Raw genomic sequence first — 27888 nt, forward strand, 5'->3', positions numbered from 1 at the left:
ACCAGTTAAACCAGAACAACCAGTAATTCCAGAACCACCAGTTAAACCAGAACAACCAGTAACTCAAGAACCACCAGTTAAACCAGAACAACCAGTAATTCCAGAACCACCAGTTAAACCAGAACAACCAGTAACTCAAGAACCACCAGTTAAACCAGAACTACCAGTAACTCAAGAACCACCAGTTAAATCAGAACTACCAGTAACTCAAGAACCACCAGTTAAACCAGAACAACCAGTAATGAAGGAGCCAGCAGTTAGAGCAAGCACCAGTTTTACAGACCAACCAGTGGAACTAGTAGATCCATGATGGGACCCAGTATCTCAGAGTTCCACTCTGGTACATGGTCTTTAAAATGTTCCCTGCCCATGTGCCGACTTTTCTCACAAGTGACTGTGGTTCCGGGTTCTCCTCTTCCGATTTAGCCAGCCTTTCTCGAAGCAGAGCATTTTCATGAATCAACTCCTTGTTCTTCCTGTACAGGTCCTCGATTCTTTGCTTTGGCGGTTTGTCACCTGCTGGCTTCGCAGATTGTCCAGTTCTTTCCAGAGATCGTCCTTTTCTCTGGTCTGATGATCCAAAGTCTTCTGTGCTGTTTTCAGCTCTGTCAGTAGCTCCTGGACTTCTCCTCTGAGACTTCTCCTCTGAGTTTGTATGTCTTCTGATGATTCCACTTCTTCTCTCACTTCCTTGTACTTGGGCTCTCTGTCATTAAGTTCTGCACAAACCGACACTTGCTGCGCACGCAGAGCATTGGTTTGACTGTGTGCTGAAAAGTAAAAATTGTTCGTATGTGGAATCAAGTGTTCTTCTTCTGAAATGTACAGCAAATGACTTAGGATTAAAGGAAGATGGATCTAAGTCATCAGTGATGTAATAGCGCATGAGTGACATCACTGGCTCATCATCACTGTTGTGTGTGGGTGTGTATTCTGTATTTGATGTCTTGTGGGGACCATTTTACTGGATGAAGCAGCTTGTCAATTACCAAGCAATCTCATTTTTGTAAAGTATAATCTATAATAGTATCAACTGTGGCTTTTGCATCGTTTTATGGAAGTATTCATAAGTCTACATATTTCAAGTGATTGGTTTAAAAATATTTTTACAGCTGGAATTTTTCTACAAAAATAAATATTAATGCAGACATTTTTGGGAAACAAGGTATTTACAAATAATTACTTTATAAGGCAGCTTATCAGCTAATAACCAATTTCCCCTTTGGAATCCATCCATCCATTTTCTGAACACCCTTGTCCCTCAGTGGGGTCTGGAGGGGTGCTGGTGCCTATCTCCAGCTAACGTTCCGGGCGAGAGGCGGGGTACATCCTGGACAGGTCGCCAGTCTGTCGCAGGGCAACACAGACACACAACCATGCGCACACACACACACACACACCTAGGGGCAATTTAGACAGACCGGAGTACCCGGAGAAAACCCACGCATGCACAGGGAGAACCCCTTTGGAATCAATAAAGTATATTCTATTAAAATAATTTATTATTACTGTAGGACTTTTACATCTTTTACTTTTTTAAGGAAGTATATTTTTCCACATATTCCAAGTTATTGGTTTTGTTTAAAAACAAGCAGACTGAATTGAAAAGTGAGTTTTTATAGCTGGAATTTGTCTATTAAAAATAAATGTTAAAGCAGCCATTTTTGTCAAACAAGGTATTTAGCAATAATTAGTTTATAAGGCAGAAACTCATAAAAACAAAGATTTTAATGTAAAAATGAAAAACAAGATGATTCTTTGTTCATAGTATTTATTACATTTTTTTAATTCAGTCATATTTGAATTACATGACTCTTAAAATTTGTATTGTATACATGTATAAATATTTATATTTTTAACATAACACATTGGACGGAGCAGTTTATCATTAAAGTATATTCTGTTCTGTTACAGCAGGTTTAAGTAAAACACAGCCTCTCTATTGTATAACATGTTGATTAAACTTGGCCTAGTCACTTGCAGGCTGTCATAAATGTGTTTACTGGATCCTTCATCACCATGGAAACATATACAATCAGTCATTAATGTTTCATAAAGTAGCTGCTATATGAGTGAGCCGTGATAACATCTCCAGAGGGACGGATGCTGAGGCGCATCCAGGCGTTAATAAACCGAACGTTTAACCGTGACTTTAAACACAGAGTTAAAACAGACGGCTGGTTTAATGCTTTGGATGATAAAAACGTAATTTAGGATTTAATTTTTTTTTATTTCTGAAGTTTTTTTAGGATGGAAGAAGCAGAGGATGGAGTCGCTGTGGTGGGAATAGGTTGCAACTTTCCAGGAGGTAAAGATAATTTCAGAGCTTCTTTAAGTTTGGTTTTCTCCTTTAGTAATAATATTTAGGTTAATTAAACATAAATAATTAACCAGTATCATGAAATAATATATATTTTTGTTTTTCTTACGATTATATTTTTACACTAATCAGAATCACTAGACATTAGGTCTATATTGACTATGTTTATTTATGTTTATTTCAAATTATTTGGTTTTGTTATTCTTTTTGTCATCTTTTTTATTTCAGCACAAGCTTAGTTTAAATATTTGAATATTACTCAGCAACATGTAAACAAAATGAAAAATGATCCAAGTTTTTTTTTTTTTTTTTTTTTAGAAAGAAAAACAAAATCTTTTTGTACATCTTGAGGTTGAAGTGTTTGTCCACACTTCTTTACAAAATAATACATTTTTTGAGTCCTTTCATATATTTTTAAGGTGTTTTAGGTCTCTACTTTGACTGGGCCATTTATATGTTTTGATTGAAACAACTCCATTGTAGTTCTGGCTTTTTTTAAGAGTCTTTTTCCTGTTAGAAAATTAACCGTTAAGTCTTTTTATAGTCTCTTAACAGATTAATTGCACTATATTTACTTTTAGTCACAGAAACTGTAGTTTAGCTTTAAAGTAATCATTTGATTTTACAAGTATGTTTCTTCTGACTTGAAGAAACAAGTCCAGTGAATATTCTATATACTTAATATTAGCTGTATTATCTATTGATACTGATCATCTCTTTATTGTGATATGTATTATTGATTTATTGTGTTAGATGTGCAATGTAAAGACATACGAGTATGTAACTGAAAATTAAAACAATATTTTCTCTCCACATATTGTGTTTTTTTACCCACAGGAGAGGGACTTGATAATTTCTGGAAGGTTCTGGTGGAAGGGAGGAACTTTTCTGTTTCAATCCCCAGAGAGAGGTTTGACGTTGGGAGCTGGTTTGACCCAGATGACACCAAACCAGGGAAAACCTGCACAGCCAGGGCCGCTCTGATCGACGGGTACGAACCTCAGCAAAAGTTCTTTGAGTCTGTTTGTTCTTGATTCAGCCTCACGTTTAATGGGGTCTTATTCAAGTAAAGTTACACTGTAAAAAATAATTTCACCCATCATAAAAACGTCATACTTTCACCATGCTATTCCTATATTTACAAGTTAAAACTATATATGTAATTTTGAGCTAAATATTTAACTTTCAAAATAAATATTTAGAGTTTGATTGCTAAATATTAAGTTTGGAAAATAAATATTTAGTTTGAAAATTAAACATTTAGTTTGCAAACTAAATATTTAACTTAAAGATTAAATGTCTACTTAGACATAAATATTTTGTATGGAACTCAATATTTAGATAGAAATATAAATACTGATTTTGGAGCTAATAAATATTAAATTTGAAACCTAAATATTTAGTTTGTAAACTTGCATTTACCGGCTTATCACTTTAAATATTTAGATTGCAAACTAAGTATTCACAAGCTAAATATTCAGTTTGTAAACTAAATATTTAGTTTGTAAACTTGTATTTACTGACATAGCACTTTGAATATGTAGATTGTAAATATAAACATTTAATTTTGAATTCTGATATTTGTAAATGTAGGAATAACATGGCGAAAACTTGACTTTGAAAAATTAACATCCATATTTTTTTCTGAATGATTGGCTAAACAAATCAAATTAATCTCAATTACAACAGCAATCATAACAATTTGGAAATCTTAACTTGTACTGCTTAGGTCCAGATTATATGTAAAGTAATTGAACTTGTTTAAACAGTTCTAAATATTAGATTTTTATATACTTTTCCAGGTTCAATGAATTTGACCACAAGTTTTTCGGCATCAGTGACAGTGAAGTGGAGCAAATGGATCCTCAGCAGAAACAGCTCCTCCATTGTGTCTACAGAGCTCTGGAAAACGCCGGCATTCCCATGGAAAGAGCCAGCGGGACCAGGACAGGAGTGTTTATTGGTAAACACAGAAAACATACGACCCTTAGTTCCATGTTAAAGTTAACCTACTATGCTTATTGAACAGGTTAGGATAGGTTTTTATGTGCTGTACAAAACATTTTCATTACATTTTTGCAATAAATCATCTTAGATAGTGAGATTTTAATCTGGTCAGTTCTGAATATTTTGAGCTGTTTTAGGGCGTCTTGTCACTTTAAATCCAAATAAACTGCTGCTGGCAACGCCCCCATACTCAATGTTTACACTCACACATGAAAACGGCTGCAAACCGATACGCAGTTATATAATTGTGCATCTTTGAAAAGCAGAAGTAGAGCCTCCCGCACAACCAACAAGGATCCAGAAAGTGGTTTCTGGATAAAAAGTCAACAATAAAACACTTGTCTTTTCCAGTAGACGTTGCACAGCAGTAAAACCAGCTGACCAAATGTGCTGGAGTTCCTCTTGGGTTGCTAGGTAACGGACTGAATTCCACCTAGGTTGCTAGGTAACGATGTATTGTGGTTTAACCAGAAGGTTTTGGGAGGGAAAAAGTACCAAAAAACATTCATTTATTGCTTTATAAAAAATAAAAAAAAATAAAAAAACACTCGAGTGGTGTTTTTTCAAGTATTTGGGGTGTTTGTAGAAGCATAGAAATGTGCATGGTATTAGTTTTGAATAACTGTCCCCCTTTAAAAATTATTCAGATGCTGAGATAATTCTTTTTCTTCTTCTATGGTAGGAATAATGAACAGAGACTACGAGACTAATGCTGCACACGTGCACCCAACTGTGATCAACCATTTTACTGGAACCGGACTCGCCATGAGCATCGCAGCCAACAGAGTCTCCTACATCTTTAACTTCACCGGACCGTCACTCGCCATAGACTGTGCCTGCTCTTCCTCACTTGTGGCTCTTCATCTTGCCTGCCATGCCATTAAACAAGGTCTGTCCTGCAGCAGTGGTTTGCCTGCCAAATCAACAGGCAGCTTTATTATTGATGCTATTTATAAGATTTATTTTATCTAGGTGATTGTGAAATGGCTGTTTGTGGAGGGGTTAACTGCATCATTGAGCCAAGAGTGTTTGTGGCGCTCAGCAAGGCCAAGATGATTTCACCTCAAGGGATGAGCAAGCCATTCTCCAGCAGAGCAGATGGCTATGGGAGAGGAGAGGGCTGTGGGGTGGTTCTCCTGAAGCAACTGAAAAAGGTGAAGGTTTGCAGAGTGATTAAAGAAACGGATTCTATTTTATCAATGTCCAATAATATTAAGTTCTGATTTTAAGATTCCTATGTTTAAGATTTTTGATAGTTTTATAAATGCACCCAATGTTCCTATCCTTTGACAATTAATTAATTATAGTGAATGAGATATGCAACCTATCTAACTATATGTCAACTTTAGTCCACTGGACTAGCTAACACATTATACAAGTTGTGTTGGATTGGAAAATTACAGCTAGCAATTTTCCTAATCCCATGAATATTTGACCCTATAAAACATTTACACAATGTTCTTTTCCTCATTTTTTGTTTCATCCTGGTCCCGTTTTCAATTTGCAGGCTCTTCAAGACCATGACCACATCTGGGGAATCATCAGTAAAACCGCAGTCAACCAAGATGGACACTCTGTCAGTCCGATTACTAAACCCTCCATGACTCAACAAGAGGAACTGCTGCGTAGAACCTACTCAGACACTGACATTGCAAATGTCCAGTACATTGAGGCTCATGGGACTGGAACCCCAGTGGGAGACCCGACAGAGGCAGGAAGCATCTCCAACGTCATTGCCAAAGTCAGACCTTCCGGGTCAGGGACTCTGTGGATCGGCTCGGTGAAGAGCAACATCGGACACACGGAGTCAGCAGCAGGAGTGGCCGGACTAATTAAAGTTCTGCTGATGATGAAGCATGAAACTATCGTCCCATCTGTTTTCTACTCTGATGAAACTTCCAGTGTCGATACCAAATCCCTGAATATTAAAATTCCCACGAACATTGAGAAATGGGAATCTACCGCAGCGAGGGTTGCAGGGGTGAACAACTTTGGTTTTGGGGGAACGAATGCACATGCCATCGTCAAACAGCACATGCAGACAAGCTTAAAAAAACATAGCAGGGAGAAGCAGGTGAAATACTTTGTCCTGTCAGCAAATTCACAGAAATCTCTGACTCTGACGATAGAAGACACCATAAAACAGTTGGAGGATGGTATCACCGTAGATCTTGGTTCTATTTTGTACACATCAGCCTGCAGGAGAAGTCACCAAAATCATAAATACAGAAAGGCCATTGCGGTTTCATCTGTAGGTGATCTAAAGGAGAAGCTCATAGCCAGTGTTGGCAAAAATGTCAGCTTGGCTCTCTCAGATCCAAGATTAGTGTTTGTCTTCTGCGGAAATGGTGTCACTTACCACGGCATGTGTAAGCAGCTGTTGAAAAGCCAGCCTGTATTCAGAGAAAAAATCAAAGAAATCACTCACATTTTCCAAAGGATGAGCTCCCTAAACATCCTGGACACACTTGAGTGTGAGTTTGAAAGGAGTGACATCAAAAACCCAGACGTTGTCCAGCCTCTCCTCTTTGCCATTCAGGTTGGGATTAACACCCTTCTCAGGCACTGTGGTGTCAAACCTGATGCTGTGCTCGGTCATTCGGTTGGTGAAGTCACTGCTGCTCACTGCTCCGGCCTCTTGTCTCTCGAAGATGCTGTGAAAGTCATATTCTTCCGCAGCTCCCTTCAAGGGAAAGTTCCTGGTGGTAAAATGCTTGTGGTCAGCAACATGGCTGTATCAGATGTGGCTTCGATTCTCCCTAAATATTCTGGAAGACTTGGCATTGCAGCCTTCAACAGCCCACAGTCCTGCACTCTCTCAGGAGAAGCAGATGCAATCGAGAGCCTCCTAAAAGAGCTAAGCAACTCATCAAACAATCAGAATCTCTTCCTCCGTGTGCTTGATGTCCCTGTTGCTTACCATAGCCACATGATGGACCCAATTCTCCAGGAAATCAGGGACACAATTGGCACCTTGCATAAGAATGAGCTTGACACAGAGTTGTTCTCGACAGTTACAGGAAGGGAAGCCAATATCAGAGATTTCTGCACGGGTGAATACTGGGCGAGGAACATCCGTGAGCCCGTTGCTTTTGAGCAAGCTTTGAGGTCAGCAGCTAAAGGGAAGAAAAGTGTAGTATTTGTAGAGATAGGGCCAAGAAGAGCACTGCAAAGAAACATTATGGAAACTCTTGGAAACAACGTAGCAGTTGTTGCCTCAGTGGAACCTAAGAAAGATCATGAATCAGTCATCTCAGTTGTTTCCAAGTTGTTCGAACTGGGCATTCAGGTAGATTGGACCGCCTTCTACAAAGGCTATGAGACAACACCACTGTTTTTCCCAAAGTACCAGTTTGACTGTTCCGATAGAGACGTGATCATCGGAGCTGCCCAGAACAGTAAAGCAAGTTTTCATCCTGTTCTCTGTCAGACTGGAAGTGAAAGCAACATTTTCAGCTGTGCCTTAACATCTGACTCAACCTTCTACCTGAAGGAGCACAGGCACAATAACATACCCATCATCCCCGGCGCCTTCTACACAGAGTTGGGTCTGGCATCGGTCATGGCCACCACTAAACCAAAAGTGCCCCTGAGCTCGCTGCACGTCAGTGTCAAGTTTCACAGCCCATTTATTTTGACACAGAACTCTACTGAAATGAGGGTCCAAGTAGAGCAGAAAGGAAAAGAAACTGGCTTCAAAGTGTTTTCTTCTTCTACGGTGTATGCTTCAGGCACAGTGGTTCAAAAGGGAGAGAGGCAGACTGAGGAACAAGCAATTTCGGTAAGCTCGATCTCCAAAAGATGCACCTCTGTTGTGAGTTTTCAGGAGTTTTATGGATATCTCTCTCAAGGCGGCTTCCAGTATGGCGATGTCTTCCAGAATAAAGCAATTGTGCACTATGGTGAGGATCTAAAAGAGGCCTTTGCAGCTGTTTCAGTTCCAGAAGAGCTCCGACCACATTTGCATGACTACTGCATTCATCCTGTTGTGTTGGATTACTTGATGCAGCTTCTCCCTGTCACTGTTGAGCATATATTTGCAGGCAGGCTGGGGTTTCCTGCCAAAATAGGGAGCCTTGCTGTGTTTGAACCCTTGCAGAACGAGATGATTATCTACCTGAGAGCAACTGATGTGGGTGTAGATCACTTTGAGGTTTGTGGCTGCTTTGCAGATAAGGAAGGCAGAGTGTTGGTTGAGGTGAAACACGTGATAATCCAGTATCTCGGCAATCGATGTCAGGTGGTTGAAGAGTACTTCTACCATAATGACTTCAGTATTGTCCCTGAAAGCTCCACTTCTTCAAAGCCCCCAAGGGCTTTGGTGTTCTCTGATCATTTAGGCATCTCAAAAGCTCTACAACCGCATTTAGACCAAAAATCTAGATTTGTTTCCTTCACACATGCAAAAGATATTTTAAGCAATGGATTCCCATCTCTTCTTTCAAACCTCAGCATTCCAGATATTAAGAAAAACTTTGATGAAGTGTTATTTTTGTGGGGCAAAGAAGATCTTACATCACAATCACCAGATGTCATCTTGCATGATCTTGCAAGTTGCTGTGAGATTTTCCGGCAAATTGTCCAGGAGCTGAAGTGGATTCAGTTCCCCAAAGCCATCAGAGCAGTGACCTATCGCTCATCTGACATCACTGTGGATCACATAAGTCCAGGTTTTGCTCTGGCTGGAATGGTCAGGTCTTTTGCAGCAGAGATCCCTGATCTTTCTTTTCAACTGATTGACATAGGCTCAATTTTTACTGAGGATATTAAAGCTCTCTCTGAGGTCCTCAGATCACATCCTTGTGAAAAGTACCCAGAACTGGTCATAAAAGACGGGCTGATCTTAAAACCGTCAATAGTCCGAACCCCACTGGAAGACAATGACCATACAGAAAGTAGTTACACCTCCACAACTTCTAAATCGTGCATCTTTCAGACGGCTGACGCACATACAGTGACTCAACTGAATGCCATTCCTAGCGACGAGGAAACGGATCCAATCAACGGCACATCAGTTGAAATTCGACTAAGTAAAATATGCGTTCATTCATCTGATTACTTTCCAGTCAGTGCCTCACATCTAAACTTTGGTCAGACACTCTACTGGAACAAGCATTCATCTCAGAAGCATGAGCTAATTGCGCTCGACTTTAGTGGTACTGTCACTGCAGTTGGAAAAGATGTCAGAAAACTCAAAGTTGGGGATCACATTGCCTCTTGTTATCCAGTTGTGGCAGCTAGTAAGGTTCATGTGCCAGAGGACGTGTGCTACAGCATCAAGAGGTTCCGACATTTTCAAGAAACGCCTTGTGTTTCCTATTTTGTGTTGGCTTGGGAGATGCTTCATCGAGTCTTGCCTAAACCCAAACAGAATTTGGGGATCATTTGCCCCAACACTGATTCAGTTCTTGTGAAAGTTTTTGCACTTACTTCGCATAAATCTGGTTGGAATGTGATTTTAAGCACACAGTGTAACGGATCTTTTGCAGGTGTCAATCAATTGGATGCATTTGTCATCCTGCCACTATTCGATGAGTCTCTCATTGTGAAAACTTGCGATTTCCCAGGTGCTCGGCATGTCGTAGTACTCTGTGAATCTCAAATGCAAACCCTCCTTGTTCAGGACCTGTGCCAAAATATAAAGGAAAGTGTTCATGTGCAAACAGTTCAGATGCAAACTGTTTTGCAGAAGGGTTATCTGAGAGCACACACACCTCACATTTATCACTGGCTGAAGTCTCTGAACTTCAGCAGGAAGTTTGTTATCGAAAACTTCACTTTTCAGAATGTGAAATCTAAAAGTAATGATGTAAAACCACAGATATCATCATATTTCAGTTCAAAGAAACTGGCTGTGATTGCTTTGGAAAAAGAGGACAAGACCGCACTGACTGAAATTCAGCTGCTGCCAGTGAAGAAGCAGTTGTTCAGAAAGAGAGCAGTGTACCTTGTGACAGGCGGTCTCTCTGGCCTGGGCTTTGAAACGGTCAAGTTCATCTCAGAAAGAGGAGGGGAGTACATCGTGATTCTCTCCAGGAGCAAGCCCACAGCAGAAATACAGCAAGAAATACTCAATATTCAGCAGCAATGTGGAAACATCATCACCAGCATGGTGTGTGACATTTCTGTCTCTGAGAGTGTGCACAAGGTCATCCTTGAAATCCAGCAGAAGTTTAGGGGTTTCCCAATCAAAGGGGTGTTTCACAGTGCGGTTGTCCTCCATGACGGTCTGATTGAGACCCTTAACAGAACCCTTTACGAGAAGGTTTTTAAACCCAAAGTCAGTGGGGTGTTAAATTTACACCATGCTACAAAGCACTGCCATCTGGACCACTTTGTGTGTTTCTCCTCCATCTCAGCGTTCCTTGGAAATGCATCCCAAACAAACTACGCAGCAGCAAACTCTTTTCTTGACTTGTTCTGCCACTTCAGGTGCAAACTCGGGCTGCCTGGGCAGTCCATCAACTGGGGGGCTCTGAACCTCGGTCTGCTCCTCAACAAGAAACACATCCATCGCTTTCTGGAGGCAAAGGGGATGATGGTGTTGGGTGTTGCAGAAGTCCATAAATGCTTGGAGCAATGCCTCATCCTGAATCGGCCCCAGCAGGCTGTCTGCAGGTTTCACTTCAGGAACATCAGATACAACATCCTCTCTCAAAATAAAACCTTGACCTTACGTCTTTCTGCATTAGTCAATGAGGCTTTCCAAAGATCCAAAGAGGAACAGTCTAAAACCGAACAAAGTGATTCTGTCTCACCAAAAGAATATGTTTTCTCTTTGCTCAGCGAGACAATAGGCATTGATCAGAGTGAGCTGAGTGATGACTACCCTTTGTCATCCTTAGGCATGGACTCCATGCAGGCAATGACTCTGCAGAATATGATGTTTCAGGAGAGAGGAGTGAATGTACCTCTGGTGAAGCTGTTGGATCCCAATGCCACAATATCGACAGTGGTAACCATACTGAGTGAAGCAAACATCAACGAAAAGTCTCCCACAGACGAAGACAAGAACGACATTGATGTTTTAACAAGATTATAAAAAATCAAACGAAATGATCAGCTACATGTGTTGATGGATAATAATTATTCTGTTATCAGCTTTTTTGTACACATTTTTATGAAAAATCTCCATGTTTTTAGTGCATTTTAGATTAAGTGAAGTGTAAGATTTCCCCTGATTCCCTGTTTCTTTTGTAAAATGCTTCAAATCATCAGGCAAATAATATCACACATTTTGAATGCCTACTTCTTCGAGTTTTTACTACTGTTTTGTTTTTTTCTCCATTTGTGAATCCTAACTGGTTGTTTAGAAATGACATTTTGTAACAAACTTGGTCTGTAATAACATGACACACATCTGCGATTATTCTGCTACATCAGATAATTCAAATGTTGTTATTAACACAGCATTTTTGTTAAAATAGAGGTTTAATGCGATCCACAAGCTTACGCTAAGAGCAAGCTCCCCAATGTGCTCTTCGCCCGCTCACTGGCCAAAAGACTGGAAGGTCTGTCACAACCTCATCTCTGCCATTTAAGTTATACAGTTCATTTAAAATTGTTGTTGGAAATTTACATGTTTGGAGCTTTATTTTATTTCCCAGGAATAAAATTATAGGAATAAAAAAATGGGAAAATAATTCTTAAAAATAATGGTTTGTGAAAGAATTAGAAGTTGGTGAGAATAAAAACAAGCTCCAGCAAATTCAGAGATACTGATTATGCTAAATTCAGTTTTTTTTTTGTTGTTGTTTTTTTTGTACTTCCATTTGAAACATCCCAAATGCTTAAATGTATTTGCCAATAAATGACAGTTTCCGAGTGTCTGTAAAACAGGCAGTTTCAAAAAGCTCCTGAGAAGTCGCACTTTGCCGTTACCTAGCAACCCCAGTGGCACTCTGCCCCTCCCCCTCCACACCCTCGTCACCTAGCAACCCAGGAGAGTTCCAGCACTTTGGTTGATTGATTTTCCCGCTTCAAGAAAATGGGACCCTTTTCACAGTGATGTCACAAAATTCCATTCTGACTGGACACAGGGTGTATCTTTAGTTCCAGTGTGTGGCTTTAATACTGTTTCTGGACTCTAAAGCAGCTGCCACAAATACGATTTGAAGGTATATCACTATTTGCAAACATTTTGTCTTCATCAACATAATCTAAACTGGACAAATTCCTCTCTGAATAATGCCAGTTTGACTACAAAGGTACATGTTTTGGTTTATTTCTAGCTGTTAGTTGATATGATAGGATAGCAATAGTAATTTGTTAGCTGGCTAACATTGCGTAGCCTCTTTCTGTTTTGGAAATAAAACGTATTTAGGCTCTAATCTTAATCAGATGTTTATGGTATAGACTGGGGTTGCCACCCGTCACTTAAAATACATGATTGTAAAGATCCCGTATTAACCCCTCCTCACCTCATACGCTAGTTTCACCACCCACTCAGTAGCAACATTTCCCGTAGTCTCAAGTCCAAAACTTGACAGTTACACCAAACACCCACTACTCCATCACATCCTGAGAAGATAGACATGAGTAGGTAGGTAGGTGGGTAGGTGGGTGGATGGCCCGGTGGAGTGCATCAGATATAGAAATGTGCCGTTCTAGGCACAGCCAAGATACTACGCAGAACCCTTTACACCCTTGTCCCTTAGTGGACTCGGGAGGGTTGCTATCTCCAGCTAACGTTCCGGGCAAGAGGCAGGGTACACCCTGGACAGGTCACCAGTCTCTCGCAGGGCAACACAGAGACAAACAGGACAAACAACCATGCACAAACACACTCACACCTAGGGACAATTTGCCAATTAACCTGACAGTCATGTTTTTTGGACTGTGGGAGGAAACCGGAGTACCCGGAGAAAACCCTCGCACAGGGAGAACAAGCAAACAATGCAGAAAGACCCGGGCCGGGAATCGAACCCAGAACCTTCTTGCTGCAAGGCAACAGCTCTACCAACTGTGCCACTGTGCAGCCTACTGCAGACATTAGTACACTGAAAATAATTTTTAAATATTCCACAGTATAAGTTAAAGGCAGAGCCTTACCCATCAGCATCACAGGCAACACTGTTTGATTTTTCCAGGAGATTATCTATCCCAGAATGCCATGCAGCATTCCAGGCCACCTGCAAGGCTTGGCGGGCAAGACTCAGGGACAAAAGGTCAGAGGAAGGAGCCAAGATGCAGCAGTACGGGCTGACCGCATGGTGAGTTGCTGTCTTGAAGGGAATGTTGTACCTTTAGGAAACAACGGTGAAATATTAGAGATCTTTGGGTATTATCCTTTGTTAGATGATATCATGAGCTAAAGCTAAGAAAAGTGATTTTTTTTTGTTTCACATCTCTTGACGAGGCCTACCTCCGTACTGCAGCTACTGGTAGAGAAAATGGTGAAAGAGTCGCATCTGAAGTGGATTTATCTGACCTGATAAATGAAAAATATATATTTTTAAAGTAAAATCAAGTGGCGTTTTGTTCACAAACAATTGTACAATTCAAATAAAACACATTCTGTTCATAAATGTTGATTGGCACATCAAAATTTCACAAAGTTCATAAAAGGCAAAGAAAAAAGCACTCTGATTTGTATTTGGAATAAAAGGAAACCTAAAAATGGTTTTTAAGCTAACATCAGGTGGAAGAAAACCATAAAATATGCTATTTATTTATTTAGTCTAAACAGAGAACATTAAAAAAAAAACAAACAAAAAAAACAGTTGCCTGTTTTTGGCATTTTCCGTGAATCCAAATCTGAAGAGTTTTCATTAGATTTTGGAGATCCAGCTGTCAGTTCAGGTTTATACAAGTATGGTTGTATGTCATTGTAGCTTGTTTGTGGAGGTGTTGCATTATTTTTCTTGAATAAATAATGATTGATAACAATTGTAATAATAAAAATAAAAAAATTGTCCATTAAATGTTGTACTACAGGAGCCAAACTATATTTAAAATTTGTTGAACTTAATTCACAGAAAACCCTGGTATGTAACTTTGATACAGGAAAATGTGTTGTTGTAATGTAATTGTGAGAAAACATGAACCAACCATGTTTCAATGCAGGCGATCTCATCAAAAAGCAGCAAACACATGAGGACGGCCACCTCAGCGTTATTGCCTTTGATCTCCTTCAATATCAAGGAAGCTACAAGGAAGAAAACATCCATATAATAACCAAAGTTAATGAATGCATATTTTAACATATGAATCTGAAACCCAATTCACACCTTTAGGCTTAAAACTGAAGTTTAAAAAAATTTAATTTAGCATGTATAAAACTTTGCACATATTTAGCTGAAATCTCTCTTTTCCAAATCAGACTTAAAACTCAAGTCAACAGCTCGTATAAGTGAATTTTCATATTATATAAAGAAAACAAGAACTGAGCTACAAATTATAAGATACATTTTTTAGCTGCACTACTTTTCAGCAACTCTTGTTTAAAAAAAAATCAAGCTGTTAGCACTAAAGCTGAGCAACACATCAACAAGTTGCATCATAGATATATACTCATACTTCATATTATATGCCACTTACTGAAGCACAACAACATGTCTAAAAACAAACACACAAGTGGACGACTTGGGGATTTTTGTTCACGAGGCACTCGACACAGAGTGTGTGGCTGGTACTAAATGAGGTGTGTTGCTCTGCGTACCCCTGAGCAGTGTGAGGAGCAGGCGGTTGTGTTGCGCCAGGCTGTGCCTCAGAGACGGATCGGCATACACCAGTTTTCTCAAGATGCATACACACGGCTCCAGAAGACAATCGAGGCTCTGGGGAGCAGCAACGCATTCATAAGTACAAGATTAATAACATATGAAGCTGCAGAATGTAGATGCACTGTCAATTTTTTTTTTTTTAAGCTAAGCCACAATTTACTGACTGGTGCATCTCCTGTAAACAGTCTCTTTTATGATAGCTTAGTTAAGTTTATGCCGTCATTATCCACTCTCCGACATGTTAGCTAGACTTGTTGAACAATCACCTGCGGCGCTTTCTGATTCCAGAACTGGAAATGATCAGCGGACTGAAGTAATTTTGGGCTGAGGGCAGAAATCACTGTTGAGCACGGCCTGTCTGACACTATTAGCATAGGCCATTTCATTCTCCAATCATCCACGCCTCAGTGGCTTTAGTCCACACAAGCACAAACACATACACTTCAACCAAACACACATACACTGGTTTGTTTTACTCGACTTGACTCAAAGGATTTATTCAACAATCATTATTTACTTTCTTGCCAAAGGTGTAAGTTTTGTATTTTTTTTTTTTTACCTTGTTGCCATTTACATTGTCTGTGATAAGAGAAATGACTCTCTCTGTGATGCCGAGACTCGTCAGTACCGAGTGCATTGATTTGTCTGTGAGACAGAAAGAGATCAAATTTCAGCAACAAACATTTGTTTACGTTTTCTGTTTGCCTAAACATATTGCAGCGGTAAGGAAGAAATGCAGCAGAAGCATCTGCCAATTGCACTTTTCACAAGAGGAAATACACACAGTCATCAAACTTTTAAACTTTTCTTCTCAATTTATAATGAGCATAACACTTTCGACTAAAATTACAAAAAAAGCTAGCAACTACTTTCTGTCTGCATGCAAGAAAGAGACGATGTGGGTCACTCAAAAAGTATGCAAGGATATAAATCATATAAACAATACTGTTCTTTTAGTTGTTTTTTTTAATCTAATCTAATAAGATTTTGTAGGCTTCTCACCTTGTAGCACGACAAAAAGCTGCTCTGCTGCCGATCTTCGAAGAGAGATGTCTACTGTCTCTGAGTCCAGGATGCAAAACAGCTTTTCTACTGATTCCACCTAAGAAAGAAAAAAAAAAACATAAACAAACACACAAAATAACTGTCTTGCCTCCTAAATTTATTTTTTTTTGTCATTTTTTTTCTATATGTGGCTTTGTACCTTTAGAATGGACTTATTGATGGTGTCCAGAGTGACATCTACAGGGTCTCTGAGGCAGAAGAGGTTGGGAAGAGACGCGGCCACTGATTGATCTGTGAATACGCTGCTGGGGTTTGCATCAGCGTGGCTGGTTAGGTGGGGCAGGATGTGATGCACTGCAGCTACTCTGACACTGTCAAGAGCAAGTTTTAGGTGACCTTAACAAACCCTTAGAGGTAAATTGCTTGAAATTAGTAATACGTGAAATTTTTGCAACGTCACACCTCTCTGTCTGTTAAAATTATACCAACATTACAAGCCATCCACATTAAAAATGCCTAGAGGTGGAAATAAAAACATGATCTAAAATGTATCTGATATTTACTGGTGTTAACTACAAACAACATACGTAGAACAGAAAAACAATCATGCATATCTAATAGAGGATTTGGTGGATTTATTGACCTCAAAATTAGATTTTATAATACTTCAGTAAAACAATAATTGCATTCCAAACAGTAATTTGTGTTATTTCCTATTGCGATGAGGCGATGCATTGTGCAGGCTTAGCCAGCATGCGAAGTAACAGGAGATCATGGGGGCTCAAGTTTCACTGAAAATCCCAATAAAATACACAAAAGCTTGCTGTGACAAAATGTGAAAAAAAAAAAAAAAAGTTGAAGGAGTGTGAATATTTTGCAGATTGCTATATGTGAAGTTAAAAACGTGAAGCTAAATGTGTCAAACAGCAAAACGGTCACCTTTTGCCATTTGTTTTTGTCCTCAACCAAAAACACTCAGATCAGAAAAAATCAGACTAACAACCCTTCACAGAAAGATGCAGAAGAATCATACCAGACAAACATATGCATGCATGAAGGGGAAAAAGAAAACAAAAACACCTACACATGTCTGAGCACTTAACAATCAAACGAGCTCAGACAATGGGAAGACCCAGAGCTCCGACTTACGTGGGCTGTTTAGAGAAGAGGAGTCGGAGCGCTGCTTTCAGCTTGTCTGTGGTGGGGAAAACATCGTCTCCTGTCACATCCGACATGTCACTTATCAGCAGGACACACTTTCCAAGTGACTCCTCCGTGCTGGCATAGCCCTGCCAATACAGCCACAAACACATAACACAAGTAATTGTCAGGCTGGGTTGGAAGACAAAGTAGTGAACAGAGGGGGAATTCCTGATAAGCATGGCAACAGTAAGTAAAATCTGCATCACTTTGATTAGGGGTAGTTTCATTTCATCTCTTGTTGACACAGAGGGCCCAACCTGCAATGGCCTGTTTGAATTAAATCACACTTGACAGCCTAGTCAAACGCTCATGTATATTCATGAGGAGGCTGCTTCCCGTTGCCTGAAACTGAGCAAGTAATAAAAGTTTGTTACTGCCACCCAAAAAAGGAAACAATATAGCATAAAGCATGTAAATGAGGGAATGACCATGTTTTTCCCCTTATAGGCGGCATGATAAGCAGTTTTTTTTTTTTATGCTCTGAGAATATTAACATTCCCCTACAGATGACAGCTTCTTCGAACGCGCACCGTCATATCCCTATGTAAATAGTGCAATGAGTTCCAAACAGGAGGCTGGTTTAAGAGCCCAGCAGTGAAATAACTCTGTAATCTCCGCAAAGTGAACAACACCTGTAATATGGGTATGACCGGGTAAAGTGCCTCGTTGAATCTGTCCCAGGCTCGAGCCGTCATCATTAATCGTCCCTTGAGGAGGAATAGCAGGATATCCTTGGCAGCAATGTTCACCTATAGATCACAGGTAAAGAGCTGAGTTCACAAAGCAAGCACAAGTCAAACAGATGCGATCAGGTACTAAACGTGATTAAATTATCTGGATAGATGGTGTCTTGCCAAAAGGATTTGTACCATCTTGAACATTTTCAGATTTTGCAATGTTACAACTCCATTCATCTGAATTTTATGTTTTAGTCTAACACAAAATAGCATGTAATTATGAAGAGGAGACAAAAGTATACATAGCTTCCTTAAAATCTTGGTGTAGAACTTAAAATCCTGACATTTTTAACAGAAGAAGAAAGTCGTTGTTGAAACAAAGTCATAAGAAGCAACAATCACTTAACACACAAAACTGAACAAAAAATACACAAAAAACCCCTTCCTACATCTAAAACATAGAACACAAACATAGATCCAAATACCATTTGAGCAGAGTCCTGCAGTCCAAAAACACTCATTTCATACAGGACCCTGTGGTGGAGAAGGAAGTTAACACCGGCGCATGCCGCTGCTTCCTGTCTCGATAGACTCTGGATGCCAAGGCAGTCCTGGGGGTACATGTAATCACATCATAAATTAGCACTATCCTCTCACTTGAGCTCGCATTCATGAAATACAATTCCCTCTCAATTCTAGACTCTGATTTGCAAAATGAAAAGAGAGACTGATTTAAAATGTCAAGCAGGGCTTTTATAGCATGCTGTCAAAGAGCTCTACCTCATTTGTCTCTATTTTACTTATTTAGGTACCGGAGAGCGAGCAGGCACAGCTCCCCTTTTCAAGCAACATACGGCTGGCATGTTTCAGCCATGACCCTTTATGCTCATTTAAACAACAGCCACCAATAAAACATCATGCTCTGACCTTGACCAGGTTTAAAGTACACTCGTATGTTTCTGTTTTGACAGGCGGCGAGGGATGGGACAGCAGCTTGAGGAAGAGTTTCTGGCTCTCAGTCTGGAGGAGGGGGCTGGGCTGATCAAACTTCCACCTCATCAAGGAAAGTCAAATTATTTCAAAGCATCTCATGAAACATCAAAATGGACTAACATATAGATGATTGCCTTACAAGTAAGAGCACATGTGAACACATTCCTTGACGATTGGTAGGTGCTGGTGAAATGGAAGACCGTCTATGGCGTGGTCTGCAAGTTCTACTAGGTCCAACCAGTTCTTTTCCCCCTTCAGAAAGAAAAATGTGATCGATTACAGACTCAAGAGATGCTTGGGCTTATGCGTTCTGCAGCTCATACTTCAGCTTGTGCCTCCTTCACAAAGTTACAAGTCGATTCCATCCAAAACGCAGCTCTGTTCACCCTCCGGTAGAGGTCGTGGCTGTCTGAGTTCACTTGCTCCAAGTAGGCCACAGCTGTCTCTTGCATGCTGGGTAATAGACTTCCCAGTGACGAGTCCAAGCATAAGTGGAAAATAGCTGTTGCTGCATTTTCGGGGAGGTTTTCACTGGCCTGTTCAGAGGTCACAAAAACAATAACTTTTAGACAAACAGCAATGAACTGGTGATTTGGTGGCACGAGCACAAAACTGTTGATTCTGGTTTTTGTTAATATTTTGTGGTGTCGCAACCTAAAGCTACCAAGTATCTTCTTAGAATCTTGTGTGACAGACCAACACAAAATATTGCAGAGAAATTTATTGCTGAACGGATTTAGGACTTTGACTGTGACAGTCTAGCAGATGATATGCTCAGATGTGAACCAGACAGGTCCATCTCCAGCTGTATGTTTTGGGTTAGAGACGATCCTCCGCCACAGACTTAAATCTTTGGAAGCATCAAAAGATCCAAGTACCGTATTTTTCGGACTTTAAGCCGCTACTTTTTTCCCCACACTTTGAACCATGCGGCTTGTAGCCCAGTGAGGCTTTTCTGTGGATTTTTCTTCTACCACCAGGGGGCTCTTTAGCAGGAAGTGAATCGTTGGAAGTCAAAATTGGAAATCAAAGAAGAAAGGGCTGATTTTCATTTAGAACAAGCACATGCAGGCTTATGACGATAATAGGTAACTTTTGAAAGCAACTAGCTGTCCAGGGTTTTATTTAGGGCATTTAGAGTAAAGGGGGCTGAATAAAAAAGCATGCCACACTTTTAAGATTGCTTGTTGTGTAGCAATTTGTAAACCTTATATCATTTCCCTCCTACCTCCAATTCAGTACCATTCATGTTGGTCTATCACAAAAATCCCAACTAAAACTAATTAAAGAGTATAGTTGTAACATAAACATGAACATGAAAAACTGGCAAGGCATTGCACACACCTTCTCTGGAGGGAGTATGGTCTGTAAAAGTCTAATGGTAAACATGGCAGTCCCTAAATAGGCCATTCTGTGGGAAACCTGGGAACTGTGAGGGGCCTCTGCTGAATGGTCCTGGTGAAAGAAGAGTATATCCCCCAGTTGCTCCATGCAGGCTTGCAGCTTCTCTTTCTGAAACAAACAGAGAGAGAAATGTAAACCAAAGCATAAACTGACAGAAAAGTAGATAAGAGCCACGCATGCAACAAACGCACACCAACACACCAGCGAGCGCATTTTCTCAGATTCAAACAGCGCTCCTGGCAAGGAGCCAGTAGAGGGGAAAAAAAAAAAGGGAAAAAAAAAATTGTTCATTCCCGGGTTTGAGGAATTGAATGTAATCAGATTTCAGGGTTATTTTGGGACGAGATACAGATCCGCCCTATCTCAGTATGAATAAATTGGAACAATCTATTCTCAGTCACTTTGTTCTGGATGCAGACACAGAACAATAGAGCGGATACGCCAGCAGGGGGCAGTGCAGGTCCTGTGCATCGCTCGGTTGGGCTCGATCCCACAGGGAAACGGAGGGGTCTGGCAAACAAAAGCTGCTCCCCACCTAAAAATAACAAAATAGTTCTTAGGTTGCACGACTCTGAGTATGTATTAAACAGCAGAGGGCCGCGGGGGCCCCGGCTTGACAAGTGCGTAAATCCCACAGCAGAAAACATACTCCATAGGCTGCCAGCGAATATAATAAATAACCCTGTGTGGTTAAAAGGCACAAGCCTTTTTAACACGATCTATTGTCTTGACTTAACATACATAATGAATGAAGACGTTTTCTAACCCAGCAGTTATGATGCTTGATTAACCCAGGTGCTGCAGACAATAAGTTTGCGCGTGCAGCTCTTTGCAAGCGAGTATAATTCATTCAGCTCGCTCGCATGCCCACGGTTCTCCTTGACAGTTGAGCACCGTATGCTTGTGTGTCTGTGACAAACTGTCTGGTGGCCAAGCCAACTCCCCGTTTCAGTGAAGTGTATCCATTCATCTACATAAGAGGCTGTCATGAGTTGTGTTGACTTGCCAGCTCCATCCCCACCAGGCTGCGATCGTCCCAGACCAGCTCGCAAACGCTGTCCCCGAGCAGGAGGAGAGCATCACACAGCAGCTCCAGAACACGGTGGAACGCATGCAAACCTTCTGAGAGGAGGAGAGAAGCAGAACAAAAGCAGAGGAAGGGGGTTCTTTTTTTTTTCTTTTCTTTTTTTTCTTCTTTTTTTTTTTTTTGACAAGATCAAATAACACCGGATAGAATCTAGCTGATGTAGGGAAGCAGGACTGGGGATATTTACAATATTTCAAGTTTATTCAAGCAGAGAAGAAAGCAAAAATAACAGACTCCCACCTGTCTTCAGCAGCGGTATGGCGTGCTGCATGGTGGCAACAGCAAACTGGGCCACGCTGAGCTGCTGCAACTGAAGCTCCAGAACGTCTTCCATGCTCAGGTCGGGAAGCTCCAGGTGAGCTGCGTCTGCAGGGGAACGGGGCGTCTGTTGCGGGGTTGGGGCCCTTGCCCCGCCTCCGTGTGAGCTGCCACTGGATTAATCACACACATAATCTTTTGATATCCCTTCGGATCAAGCTAATTAAAGAATTACAGAATTACAGGCTGGGTCGGGCAACAGAATTTGCCATCATAAATGAAACGAAAACGAGCTCTGAGAGGGCTTCCGTTGCTGATAATGCTGGAAAAGCAGAAAATATTCTTAGTCACACTTGACTATTTTACTTATCCATAAAAAAAAAAAAAAAAAAAAAAAACGCTGTAAAGTTAAAAACATGAAGATCTTAGTTAGAGGCACACCTGTTAGAGGCTGCGTCTCCGTCCTGACCGTCTCCCCTGGCTCTCTGGCCTGTGCGACCCACCACAGAGGGCCGAGGAGAGCACTCGGCCGCAGGAGAGGAGGCCTGTGAGCGCTGGTTCCCCCGAACCTCCTGGGTGTAAGAGAAGGACGAGTTCTGCGACACCGGATCTAAACAGTCACAGAGAAATTTGACATTATTGTTTCTGTCATCTGATGGGTTTTTTTCTATGTAAAAAGCATACTTGAAAAAAATAGAATAATAATATGGCAACATGTTCCACTAAATTGTCTTTATACTTCTGGGCAAGTTTGCATAAACCCTGGTCAACAATAAGATTAATTTTGGGTTTTTATGGCTGTACTGTAAATGGGTTTTTTCTTAATTGATCATACAAGATTAGTGTCTATAAAAGTAAGAATTATGCTCTATTATGAATTATAATAAATAAAAAGAGAAATATTGTGTGACTGACATTTTTCATTTCATTACAATTTAAAATGTTAAAGAATAAATAAATAAATAAATAAATAAAGTCACCTACATCAGCCGACTACGAATTATGGTCATTAGCTGCACAAGATCATTCCAAGGGCCTCCTATGACCCCCAGACCACACTTTGGAAACCACAAACCTAAACCTCTTAAAAGGTGATGCAAAGAGTTCCAGAATAAATAAGTCCCAAAATATTTTGACGAGTGAACATTTAATTTTCTTTCTGCATTGTAGAATTCAACAAAGGCAATGAATGTCTTATTAAAACTAACAACAACATGGCAAGGAGCAGACAAACAGAAGGGCTTATACATAGAGCCAGTTAATCAGGACCTTTACCCTGTTTTGCTGAGTAGAAGCCTGGATCTTGATGAAAGCGCAGCCTCCTCTTCAGTCCCACACAAAGCTGCCGCAGGCAGGACAGAGCAGATGAGTGGAGGTAGCTGACCTCACCTTTACCTGAACCCACCCTGAGCAGCAACAAAAGGTTCGGGGAAAAAAAAAAAAAAAAAAAAAGAATAGATAAAAAGGAAGCATCAGTTGTCATCGTACTTTATTGCTGGATAACTAATGAAAAAAATATATCTAATTTATTCATGAATAGATTTGTATTAGTTTGTGTAATCCATGAAGCAATGATATACATCTTTTAATACATAATCTTGGTCCAGACAATGAGAGTGAATATATAGGAGGAATCAATAAACAAAAAGGGCAACTGGAAATTGAATTACTAAAGCAGTAATTTGTTCACACTTCTAATTTCCTGTCGTCTGTTGCTAATGAAGACATGCGTCTAAGTTTAAGTCGTTTTTTTTTTTTTTGTTGTTGTTTTTTTCCCCCTTAACTGAAGTAAGAACTCAAAAGGGGAAAGCAACACAAAGAAAAGCATTTCCTAGATATGACTGCTGGGTGACAGTGTGTTAATGCTGCCCTGAGACCGATGTAATTTTAAGCCCTACTTTATTAACCAAATTGCAACACTGATAGTTGCTCATTTGGGCAAAATGATATTCCCTCAAACACTCAGACGAAGTCCCAGTCAACAAGTCACTCTGATGCTATCAAGCTACAATCTATACTTTTCAATATGTCAAAAAACAACAGATAAATGAAGAGGCATCTGTAAACGAGGAACGTCTGAACCTGTCACAGAATGAAGACTTAAGAATGTCGGCATCCCTTGTTGACACGTCTCCACAGTATTGAGTCCAAAAGGTCAGTGGCTATTCAAAGTGTGAACGACTGTTTCTTGGTAGGAGTAAGGCAACAGAACGCCCCAGCAGCACTGACCTTCACACCTTCCACGATGTACATGGTAGCCAATATGTATCCTCACAGCAATCTTCTACCCACAAGAAAAATAAACCTCGAGAGAACTGCAACCCCACAAGCTCCAACAGGATCGAGGACACGGTATCCAAAGCCGACGTTTTCCAAAAGAAAGCCGTTTTTTGGTTTGATTTTTTTTTTTTACAGTGAAGCAGCAATCACATAAATCTAACAGAAATTAGGTCATTCTAGCAACTGCAGAAAAAGAAGAAGTCTTGCATTTCTTCTCCAGTATGTCTAAATGTCGCTTTCGGTTTAAGAATATTCTCAAAGCATTTAAAAGCGGTGCAAATTTCTAGATTAACAATTTTAAATACATAATGTCTATTGCTGTACACCCATCCATTTCTTCATCAACTTTTCTGCTTTTCTGACCCTGCTCAAGAAAAGCATTCCCACAGTATGATGCTGCCATCACCAAGCTTCGAAGAAATGGTGTGCAGATGATTAGACTCTCAATGCAGATTTTAAAAAGTTGTAAATATCTATATATTTCTTTTAAACTCCATACACATTTCTTAATACATTTTGTATGAACTTTTTTCAACTTTACATTGATTTTAAGTTCTTTTTTTTTTATTTTGTTTTGCAATTATTCATGTTTTAATTGGAATACTGAACGCAGACATTTCATTTTTAGATGATGACCTTCTTTATCCTTGATTTGTAAAGTTATTTTTCAGGTGTATCAATACATACGGTGCAGCAACACTGTATTTCTGTTGAGATTTAATTAAATACAACGAAGCATTTGATGTCACTTGGTTTCATTAAAGGCATTCCAGCAAAAGGGGTTGAGATCTGTTACAAGACAATTAGTACAATTTTTTTGGAAACTCCAATTCGGTCTCTGTCCAATTTACACTTGAAGCCATGTCTTTAAATTTGTGTTGTTCAATCACATAAAATCCCCCAACATACATTAATGTGTTTAGTTGCAATCTGACAAAAATCTTAAAAAGCTTAAGATGTACAAATACTTTTTGCAAAGCATGTATGTTTAAACATGATAATGCAAACTACCTTAACGATTCCAGGCCTTTGCAGGAAAATTTCTGCTGGAAAGTCCTGCAGAATCACGTCACACAGAAGTTCACAGGTTGTCCTCACCATGTTAGGGTTGCTGCTCCCCAGAGAGCTGCATCAAATTAATGAGTGTGGATATATTTAATATACGCAAAAAAAAAAACTTTGAATATGAACATTACATAACCAAGTAATTGAAATAAAAAAGAACAGCAGAAAATAAATGTGATCCTGTTAGCAGAGCTGGGCATAAATTCAAAAGTTTCTGGAACTTAAAAACTGAAGCGTGCCAGGAGCTGAATAAACAACAAGAAAAATAAAAGCTGTGTTAAGTCTTACCTCTCATTGGAAGAAAGTATGTGTCGGTCCGTGTTTGTTAAAGTCAGCCATGGAAATACAGAAAATTTCAGACATCTCACAGATTCACGCACTGCATGCATAAAAGGAGGGGGAAAAAATAAAATTACAAATCAATCTTTATATTAAAAATAGGATACGCCGTTAGAAAAAGCAGCGGTATATCTCGGTAAAGATTACCTGCAATCTTCTGAGGTGGTACATTTGTATTGTGGTGCATACTCTTGTGGAAATAACCCATTTTAGGCACATTATCGTCAACTGGAACAAGTGTCGGGGCTGCAGAGGAGACAGGACATTTGCTACCGCACATCTTAGACACAGAACATCTATTTTCTGCTAAACAGAGAAGGTAAAAAGACAACTTGCCAGCTGCAATTTAGCACAGTGAAATAAAAATCAGTCGCAGGTAAAAGAAATGTTTGGTTCAGCTTGTGACACCTGTTGTAGTTGCGCTGCACGGTCCATGAGAGTAGACAGCTGAATGACTGGGGACTAGCTCAGGAAGCTGGAACAGCTGGTCCAGGGTTCCATCGATGACAGCTCGCAGTTTGGGCTCGATTGTAGGAGAAAGCTGAGAGAGAAAGTCCACCGCCCCGACATCCCTCAGCATCTGCGCTGAACTAGGATGCTTTGAACACAAAAACAACAAAATAAACACTGGCAAAATGAGAGAAAAAAAATTGTAACACGTGACGCTCTAAAGTTTTTGATCCATTTGTATTCAAGGTAGTCACTGGAAAACTTGGAAGATAGATATTTGTTTATTTTGAACTTTATGAACAGACATGAATTAAACACACAAAAACACAATTCATCTTTGATCTTCCAATACTTGAAGTTTTTTATAAATTTAACTCAAATGTATAAATGATGTAATCTTGTGGCTTTGAAACTGAAGAACACAAGACTATGTTGATGGTGGACTATGTACACTAAATGTGTACAAATGCATTTTACAGCATTTATAATATGGCCTTTTAGGTAAAAAAGAAAAAGTTTAATAAACTGATTCACATTTACAATTAAAATCTAGATATTTTTTGTTTGTTTTTGCAATAGGGTTAACCTGTCAATTCGGATATGCATGTGCTGTGTGTAAAATTTGTTTACTAAAATTACTTTCATAAACAAAACCACTCTTCCAAATAATTACTGTATCATTAAAGCTATGCATCAAATGTGGGCATAAAGGGTAATGAAAGTCTATTGAAGAGGCTAAATATATAGAGGAATGCAAAATATGCATGCCATTATATGTCATAACTGACGCATCAAGACATGTGTCAGTTATGTTTGTCAGATTTTTTTTTTTTTCTGTAAGTAAAACAAATGTATGTTTTTTTGTTGTTGCTGTTGACTGGCTGAAAATTATAGGATTTATTTTAGTCTTTATGCACTTAAATGTTAGGATATAAAATGTTTCTGTTACAGAGTTTGACCTGTAAATCACTAAAAATGGTCAATTCTAGTGTCTGACTGGATAACTGATGAGTTCAGTTGTTAACTACAGTGGTTCAGTGAGAAGAAATTGACAATAACATATAATGTACTGACTGTACAGCCTTTGTCAGTCGCTTTTATTCTAGATAAATTCTACTTCTGTTCTCAATAAGCTAATGGAGCACTTCCAGCTGGATGTAGCAACACGGGAAAATTAATGTCTAATATAAAATATATTTCTATTACACATACCAGAAATAGAGCGCACTAAAGACTTGCAGGAAACTGTTGACAAGAATCAAATACTATTCAGTCCAACTGATACATTTAGTTCAAAAATGACAAACTAGTTATCTTTCAAATCTAGCGATGTTTTTCCTCAACATACTGAGTTGAAACATACTGCATTGTGTACCTTTGCTAATGTTAAAAGCAATTCAAGGACTTCCTCCTTCATTGGAACCTCCGGGAAATTGAACCACTCAAGCAGATAGACAAACAGCATCTTCTCTTGAACAATGTCAGTCACAGTGATGAGGGAATGGTCCAGCTTACTTAAGATGCTCTTCAGCGCTCGAACTCTAATTTCCACTAAAGAGTGACCTGAGATTTAAGGAAAGCAGTAAAGTGAGTTCAAAATAGACAGTTGGAAAGGAGTTTAAGCAAAGTTATGCACGTAAAGTTACGCGAAATTAGCAGAAATGCTAACGGTTTCATCGCTAGGGTTGTGTTAGCGATAAGTTGAGCAAAACTCAGCTAGCGGTTCGGCTTACCTATTTTCTTTATAAGCGGAGATAACTCCATGTTTAGCTTTGTGATGCCTCACGGCTTTCCGTTCAAAAACCGTGTATTAGAAGCTATGCAGCGGTTTGAGTGTCTGAACTCTCTATCTTTAAGCGACATGTCAACAACAACTTCCCCGGGTTTGTTTTCAACAACCGCGCCAGCGTCACCGCGCTTCCTGTACAAGTCAGACCTAAGGCGCATTCAGGTACACCAACGGTGTAGGAAATTTATTATTTTCAGAATATCAGAAGGAAAAATTTGCCTACCGCCAAGACATATATTCAAAATTTTAGCAGCCAGGACAAGATATTTTTTTTAAGTGACAACATA

General features: G+C 39.7%; 2 protein-coding genes across 4 annotated transcripts; one reads left to right on the top strand and one right to left on the bottom strand.

Annotated features, from left to right (window-relative positions):
• The first annotated feature begins 1872 nt into the window (after nt 1-1872).
• On the top strand, nt 1873-12827 carry LOC106938842 (phthiocerol synthesis polyketide synthase type I PpsD-like). 2 transcript variants are annotated; one of them, XM_015021025.1, is made up of 6 exons: nt 1873-2308; nt 3158-3311; nt 4123-4283; nt 5010-5216; nt 5300-5487; nt 5835-12827. In XM_015021025.1, the coding sequence occupies exons 1-6, from the start codon at nt 2251-2253 to the stop codon at nt 11367-11369; spliced, it is 6303 nt and encodes a 2100-aa protein (XP_014876511.1). In that variant the 5' UTR covers nt 1873-2250; the 3' UTR covers nt 11370-12827. The 2 variants fall into 2 exon arrangements, with proteins under 2 accessions (XP_014876511.1, XP_014876513.1); XM_015021027.1 differs by having other exon boundaries at nt 5300-5481.
• Nucleotides 12828-13338: 511 nt separating this feature from the next.
• Nucleotides 13339-27739, bottom strand: LOC106938841 (rotatin). Of its 2 annotated transcripts, none has more exons than XM_015021024.1 (24): nt 27546-27739; nt 27188-27375; nt 25771-25960; nt 25510-25608; nt 25312-25402; nt 24971-25084; nt 22954-23105; nt 22120-22288; nt 21661-21851; nt 21340-21452; nt 20274-20441; nt 19253-19465; nt 19069-19181; nt 18864-18990; nt 18422-18547; nt 17892-18008; nt 17206-17345; nt 16256-16427; nt 16054-16153; nt 15611-15696; nt 14988-15105; nt 14378-14474; nt 13692-13757; nt 13339-13570 (listed from the first exon to the last, which is right to left on the bottom strand). In XM_015021024.1, the coding sequence occupies exons 1-24, from the start codon at nt 27574-27576 to the stop codon at nt 13375-13377; spliced, it is 3177 nt and encodes a 1058-aa protein (XP_014876510.1). In that variant the 5' UTR covers nt 27577-27739; the 3' UTR covers nt 13339-13374. The 2 variants fall into 2 exon arrangements, with proteins under 2 accessions (XP_014876510.1, XP_014876509.1); XM_015021023.1 differs by having other exon boundaries at nt 21340-21455; nt 22954-23104; nt 24970-25084.
• Between the last annotated feature and the right edge of the window lie 149 nt (nt 27740-27888).

The sequence above is a fragment of the Poecilia latipinna genome, unplaced genomic scaffold (genome assembly GCF_001443285.1).
Source record: "Poecilia latipinna isolate Pla-1442-1.1 unplaced genomic scaffold, P_latipinna-1.0 Scaffold2707, whole genome shotgun sequence".
NCBI classification, from domain to species: Eukaryota; Metazoa; Chordata; class Actinopteri; order Cyprinodontiformes; family Poeciliidae; genus Poecilia; species Poecilia latipinna.